The sequence below is a fragment of the Solanum verrucosum genome, unplaced genomic scaffold, assembly GCF_900185275.1.
Source record: "Solanum verrucosum unplaced genomic scaffold, falcon-dt-bn FXZP01000206.1, whole genome shotgun sequence".
NCBI classification, from domain to species: Eukaryota; Viridiplantae; Streptophyta; class Magnoliopsida; order Solanales; family Solanaceae; genus Solanum; species Solanum verrucosum.
In genome coordinates, this window is record NW_026020104.1 from 1,927,449 (window position 1) to 1,934,919 (window position 7,471).

Genomic DNA, 7,471 nt, shown 5'->3' on the forward strand with positions numbered 1-7,471 from the left:
TAACCGTCACACCACAAGAGTAATAACTTGAAACTCCTGCTAATCAAAGATTAGGCCTCATGCCCAATACTTCAATGAATAACCCAAATCACAACTCAAGGCGCCACACCATCAACAAAATCAATCAAACACCATGCAATCCTAAGTTTCATGCTACCTAGAAGGAACATCTAAGGATACTACTCAAGAAAACCCAAGGATGACCTGAACTAAGGCTTCTCGAACTAAAACTTAAGCTAAAAAACCCAACCTACGACCATAACTATCCAAGGATCAATAAAGCTCAACACAACCTAAAGGTTCAACCTATATCATGCAATACTACCCAAATATAATTAATCTAACTAAGCCAAGTCTAAAAATAGAAGCCATAACCTACCTCAAGTACGAAAACCACACATGAACTACGACTCAGACACTTTCCCTTTTGAAGAGCCTCAGATCACTACCAAGCTATCAACAACAGAAAGAGCAAGTCAATGCGGATCCAACGATAGTCATATGACTAACAAAGATTTCAGACTGAAATTGGCTTGAAAATTGATTGATGTTATAGAATTACGAAAAGGAAGCAACCATTATGTTCTCCCTAGAGTAAGGATTATATGCCTGAAATATGGGTGAAAACGGGACTCCATTCGTACCTCAAATGGTTAATTACCAAACTTTTAAATTTAGAAATTAAGGATTTTGGGGTCGGTAATGAAATTGAATTGTGAATTCAGTCCATAAAAGAGTATAGGAGAGGGAAATAAAGATAACTAATTTTGAATGGTTGAAAATGAGCAAGAATTTCTCCAAATCGCCCTAAGTCGAGCTCTAATAAGATGGGTTTTAAGTTTGCAGAAAATAGAGGAGAAATGGGATTAAATCCCACTAATCTTCGCAAAGTCCGACAAATGTTCGCAAAACCAAACATTGCTTAAGCCAACCTAGGCTTCGCAAAAGCGAACCTAGTCTAAGAGGCGCCCTTCGTAAAAGCCAAGGGTTGGTTGCTTAAGCGACCCCCGCCCCAGTGATGCCCTTTACTAAAGCGCCCCTTTGGTATCTTAAGGCAACATTGCTTTAGCGATCAAAGGTTTGCAAAAGCCGTCGCACAAGATATCATAATTCAACAAAAAGGTTGTGTCCAAAAACATCGAATAAGCCCTCAGAATTCATTCGGAGTCCAAACGATAAAGACCAAAAGTGCAAACTGCTTGAAAATTACATTCCGAACTCAAGGGAATCAACAAAACAACCGCCTGAGGCCGTTTCATAAAAATGTTGATCAAAGTCAACACTTAGCAAAGAAACACAAACCAAAACGTCACAAGCTAAAAACTTGTCCCGATACCCTTAGGGACTGAGCCAAAGGTCTTTCTAGACCAAAATTGATACTCCAAAGCTAACCATAAGATCTTAACGATCACCTTCACAAGTTTGTGAATGTGTGCAACCCTTTTGCGGTTGATGTCATTTAACAAGAATCAATGTGGTTGAGGTTATTCTCTTTTTCCTTGATGGGGGAAGCTACTAGGTGGTTGATTGAGTTGCCAAAAAAATTGATTTATTTTTGGAAGAGTTTATTGAAGCTTTAGTTGAGATATTCTTTCCCTTTCTAAAGTAATGGAATTGAGGAAGGGTATTCAGAATTTCAAAAGAGTAAAAGGAGAACCCGTATATAAAGTATGGATGTGTTTTAAATGGGTGTTTCTAAAGTGCCCAATCCATGATTTTCCTGATAAGCTATTGTTGCAATACTTCTACCAAAGTCTTGATGTTGTGAATAAATGATTGATTGATCACCTTATTTAGGGTAGTATAGTTAAGAAACCGTTTGTGGTAGCATCAATATTGGTTGATGAGATGACTAAAACTAATCAAGCTTGGTACACTAGTGAAGATCATGTGTCACTTCCGCATTTGGATATGCTTACAAAACAAGAGAAGAAGAATCACGAGCATGATAAAATCATTGCTAAATTGACAGCTCAACTTGATATATTATTAGAGCATGTTATGGGAAGAGGTATAAATTCAGTGAATGTTGTGTCCCGAAAGATGTATGAAGAAAGATTCTTTTCGAGAGGTGAAAATTTGGAGGGTTTTTCGTCAAGCTATCCAAGGCTTGCCAAAAATCAAGGTTGGATTGAAAATAGTAAAGAAGTTGGTATGGAAGCGAATGGGGAGATGAGAAGTATGCATCACTTCATAAATTGCACGACCCGCTTAGAACTCCAATAGAAGATTTGTTAACCAAAATTTTTGAGAAAGTGGAAGGGTCCAATTTGATTTTACAAAAAATGAGGAGTGATGTTTTGGCATTGTCCAGTACCATAATCTTACATTCATCATCCATTATGTCAATTGAAGAACATATGGGTCAGTTGGCTTCTTTTGGTTATTCAAATACTATTGAAGACATTTTATCCCTTGCAAATGAGAATCCAATGAACTCTATTCAAGTTTCTGCTATAGTCACCCAAAGCGAAAATACATTGAAAGATAGAATAAGGCCTGATAATGGCAATGCTCAAAAGGTGGTTACCGATGATGAAACACCAAAGGAAAAAGATGAGACATAAACAAAAGTGGTTGAAAGTGGGTCCAAGTCGAATGTGAAGGAAGGTGAGGTTGCAGCCCTAACCACATTTCCCCAAATCAAGATAACTCCTCTTTTTCCTCAACGATTGAGGAAGAAAGATGATAATGCAAAATTCCAAATATTTTTGGGATAGTGAAAAATTTGAAATCGAATATCCTTTGGGTGGATGCATTGACTGAAATGTTGTGCAAAAAATATGAAAGAGTTGGTGACAAAGAAGAGGGTTTTAGATTGTGAAACAATTGAAATTCCACAAACATGTGGTGCAGTGATGACAAAGAATATAGTCCTCAAGAAAGATGACCCGTGGGATTTCACTATTCCATGTACCATTGGCATATGTACATTTGCAAAAGCCTTGTGTGACCTTGGTGCAAGCGTAAATCTAATGCCATTGATGATATTTAATAAGTTTGGTCTGGATGAACTAAATCCGACAAACATGAGACTCTTAATGGACGATCGTTCAATAAAGAGGTCGGTTGGTGTGGTTTATGACATGTTGGTAAAGGTAGACAAGTTTGTGTTTCCCACCGATTTTGTAGTGCTTGATTGTGAAATTGATAATAATATGCTAGTTAGCCTTGTGAGACCATTATTGGTCACGGGCAAAGCTTTGGTTGATGTGAAAGGTGGTGAATTGAAGTTCTGAGTCAATGAAGAAGTACTTAACTTCAATATTCATAAGTCAATGAAGAATCCAAGTGATATGTACGTCTGTCTCACTTGGATCAGATTGATGAAGCTGTGACAAGTAATTTGGAGGCAACATATAGTGGAGAATTGCTAGCAACTGTATTACTTAATTATGATCAAGCTTAAATAAGCAACTATGAAGAAGTCGTGGCTGCTCTTATGGGTGTAGGATCACATGCTTCATTTTTTAAAAAATTGAATCTTGACTTGTCTAGTGGAGAAGCAACTTTGGCCAAGCCATCTATTATTGAGACACCAAAACTAGAATCAAAATAACTTCCTCCTCATCTCAAATATGTTTTTTCCGGGGACAAAAAAAAACTACCGGTTATTATTTTGAGTGATCTTAAAGAATAGCAAGTGGAGTTGTTACATAAAGTGTTGAAACGACACATTAGAGCTTTAGGGTGGTCAGTTGCAGACATTATGGGAATGTCTCCGGGGGTATGCACACACAAGATTAACTTGATCGAAGGGTTCAAGCCAAGCATTAAGCACCAAAGGAGGTTGAATCTTTAGTGCAAGAAGTTGTGAAAAAATGGATCATAAAATGGTTGGATGCGATAGTTATTTTTCCAATTGCGGATAACCAATGGGTGAGCCTGGTCCAATGTGTCCCTAAAAGGGTGGTATAATGGTACTTCCGAACAATAAGGCTGAGATTATTTCTATTAGTCCCATGATCAGGTGGCAAGTGTTTATTGATTACCAAAAATTAAATTCATGGACCGAGAAGGACCATTTCCCTATGCCCTTCATTGATCAAATGCTTGATAGACTTGCGATTAAGGGATGATATTGCTTTCTTGATGGTTATTGTGGGTACAGTCAAATATCTATAGCACCGAAAGATCAATAAAAAAATGATTTTACTTGCCCTTATATTACCTTTCCTTTCAAGGGAATCCCAATTGGATTGTTAAATTCACCAACCACCTTCCAAAGGTGTATGTTATCAATATTTGCGATATGCTGAAGGACTCTATAGAAGTCTTCGTGGATGATTTCTCGATTGTTGGGGATTCATTTGAAGATTGCTTGAGACATTTAGAGATGGTACTTCAAAGATATGTAGATTCTAACTAGGTTCTTAAATGGGAGAAATTCCACTTTATTATTAAGGAAGAAATCATGCTTGTACATAAAACTTATGGAAAAGGTATTGAAGTCGATCAGACCAAAATCGAAGTGATTAACAAGTTACCTTCTCTAATCTCGGTAAAGGGAGTAAGAAGTTTTCTAGGCCATGCCGGATTTTATAGGTGGTCCATCAAAGATATCTCAAAAGTTGTTATTCCATTGTGTAGGATGCTTGAGAAGGAAAGTTCTTTAGAATTTGATGTTGCTTGTTTAAGGGCTTCTGTGAGTTTGAACGAGAAACTTGTTTCACCTCCTATACTTATAGTCCTAGACAGTGGCGGAGCCAGAAATTTTAAAAAGGTGGTTCAAAATCTTATAAGTAAATACACGTTCTAGTGGAACGTGGAAGAGGATTTGACATCTATTATACATACCTAAAAAATAATTTTAATCATGTCTAAATAGTAATATTTTCCGTCGAGCAGATTGACACTGTGTCTAAATATGTGTCCAAATCATAATTTTAACCATGTCTAAATATGTGTCCAAATCGATTTAATGGGTACTTTCCCTATTTCTTTTGGGAACAAATACATTGTCGTGGAAGTTGATTATGTGTCCAAATGGGTGGAAGCAATATCATTGCCAAACAATGAAGGGAGAAGTTTCACAAAGTTCCTCAAGAAAAAATATTTCACAAGGATTGTGACCCCAGTGGCCATTATAAGTGACAATGACTCTCATTTATGCAATAGCCAATTTGAAGCACTTCTGTCTAAGTATGGGGTCAAGCACAAAGTTGTCACACTGTGTCATCCTCAATCTAGTGGATAAGTTGAGGTGTCCAACTTGGAGATAAAGAGCATCTTTGCCAAAAAGTGAATGTTCATCGCAATGGTTGGTTTAGTAAGCTTGATGACGCACTTTGGGCTTACCGAACAACTTTCAAATCTCCGATTGGAATGTCACCGTATAAATTAGCATTTGAAAGGCCTGTCATCTTTCGGTTGAATCAGAGCACAAAGCCTTATGGGTGCTGAAGAGGATGAATTTAAATTGGGAAATAGGGGCCAAAAATTGTGTGAGTCTATTCCATTAATTGGATGAATTTTGGTTACAAGCATATGAGAGATCTACACTCTATAAAGAGAAAACTAAGCCGTGGCATGATTCAAAGATCCTATGTTAAGAGTTTAGAGTAGGCCACCTAGTCCTACTTTTTAGTTCATGATTGAAACTCTTCCGAGGAAGCTGAAGTCAAAGTGGACTGGTAAGTAAATAGTCACGAAGGTGTATGGGAATGGTGCAAGCAAAATTGAAGATGTAAAGGGTATCCAATTCAAAGTGAATGACCACAAGTTGAAGGTATACTTTGGGGAGGGTCGTGACGTACTTGGATGATTCTTGAAAGCATATTCATTTCACGTCGACAACGTTAACTCAAGCACTTCTTGGGAGGAAACCCAAGTACTAATGGATTTTAATAATGTGGCTATCACTTGTGCATGATGGAAAGAAGGTAGGCAATTCAGAGGTTCATTAGGTGATTCACCAAAGTCACTAAGCAGAGCTCCATCCAGTTCACCCATTAATCATCTAAAATTTTCGAGAGTACTGTTGAGGTTGGTTACCTTTATCCCTACTCAGCGATCCGTCGATAGTGTTGGGCAAAGCCAATTCAGTTCGCCTAATGAGTTGCGTAAATGAGTGGTGTACTGTTAGCTTCGGTGACCAATTTGGAAATTCAATGAAGAGCATTTACACTTAAAGCATTCAATATGTAGTTAACCGACTTGGAAGCAAATTGGTAATGCGCTATATGCATGATTGGTGATCTGTGTAAGGTTGGCGATTCGCTGACATGGTCGGCAACCTCAAATTTCAGGCGTTTAGATTTTTGAATCTTGTGTTGACTAGTTGCTTTTTGATGTGAGCCTTGCAATGAACATCACACATAAGCTTTTGATCTTTTTGGGTTGTGCTAAATGATTGTGTTTTAAGTGCCATGTGTGGTGAGGATTTACTTGAAAGTATGCTTGTGGAATCCTTGAATTTTTCTTGTTAGTCTAATTGAATAGCCTTGGTAACTATAAGGAATGATCTTGGATAAAAATTTTGAGAGGGAACCCAAATTTTCATATCTTTTTTTGACTACCTTGTGAGGGTGTGCACCTATTTTGGCACCATTTATTGGTAACCATATTGGAACCTCTTGAGTCAAATTTTTCCGAACTTCTTACCCAAAATCCTTTTCGAAGCATCAGTTTGTTTGAATAGCCAATATAGGCCAAAAGCCTAAGTTAGGGGCGTGGAAATGGACGAAGAAAAGTCAAGTAAAAGGCAAAGAAAGATGAAATGAGACTTAACTTTGAAGTTTGTTACAAAAATGAGGAACCCCTCCTTGTTAAAACAAAGAAGAAGAAGAAGAGATATTGTGATGAACAACATTTGAAAAAAAATTGAAATGAGAAAGAGAGTTTGGTGAAATAAAAAGGGGTTTCCAATAAAATGATCAACAAGTCAAAGTTTGAGTTCTCAAATAAAAAAAAATGAAAAGAATTTGAGAAGATGTGAAGATGACTGCAACAATTCTTTGAAAGGGTGAAGTCACTGAGCCAAATTTAGCATACCTTAACCCTTAGCCCCATTACAAGCCTAAAAGGCCCTTGTGATCTTACATGAACTAGGCTGTGTGATGATTGGAAAATATGGGTAAACGTATTAGATAAAGCTTGCATGTATTTTTCTTTTGGGAGAGTGATAGTTGTATTGGTTCCTTACATCTTTACTGATTTACTTTGTGAGAGCATGGAATCGTTCTTGATGTGAGGGTACTTGAATGCATTCGTTGAAACATGGCCTTGCATTAGAAAAAAAAGCTATAGTGAGATTGAGCATGGGTTGATACCGGCTAGTCATCATTCAAAGATTTTGTGATCATGATTGAGTGTAGCATGTTGTTGAAAGTAGTCTTGTACCGACACTTTCATGTTAGCTCTGATTGAGAGCTGTTGTAGGCACCCTTGCTGAACTAATTGTGTTTTTGATTTACTTGAGGTCAAGAAAAAGTTTAAGTTGGGGGTGTTGATGAGTGGTAGATTTACACTT

At 37.4% G+C, this 7,471-nt stretch overlaps 1 protein-coding gene across 1 annotated transcript; it reads left to right on the plus strand.

The window, feature by feature from the left end:
- The first annotated feature begins 2,783 nt into the window (after positions 1-2,783).
- LOC125825119 (uncharacterized) lies at positions 2,784-3,239 on the plus strand. Its single transcript, XM_049504457.1, has one exon. The coding sequence runs from the start codon at positions 2,784-2,786 to the stop codon at positions 3,237-3,239; it is 456 nt and encodes a 151-aa protein (XP_049360414.1).
- Positions 3,240-7,471: the final 4,232 nt, after the last annotated feature.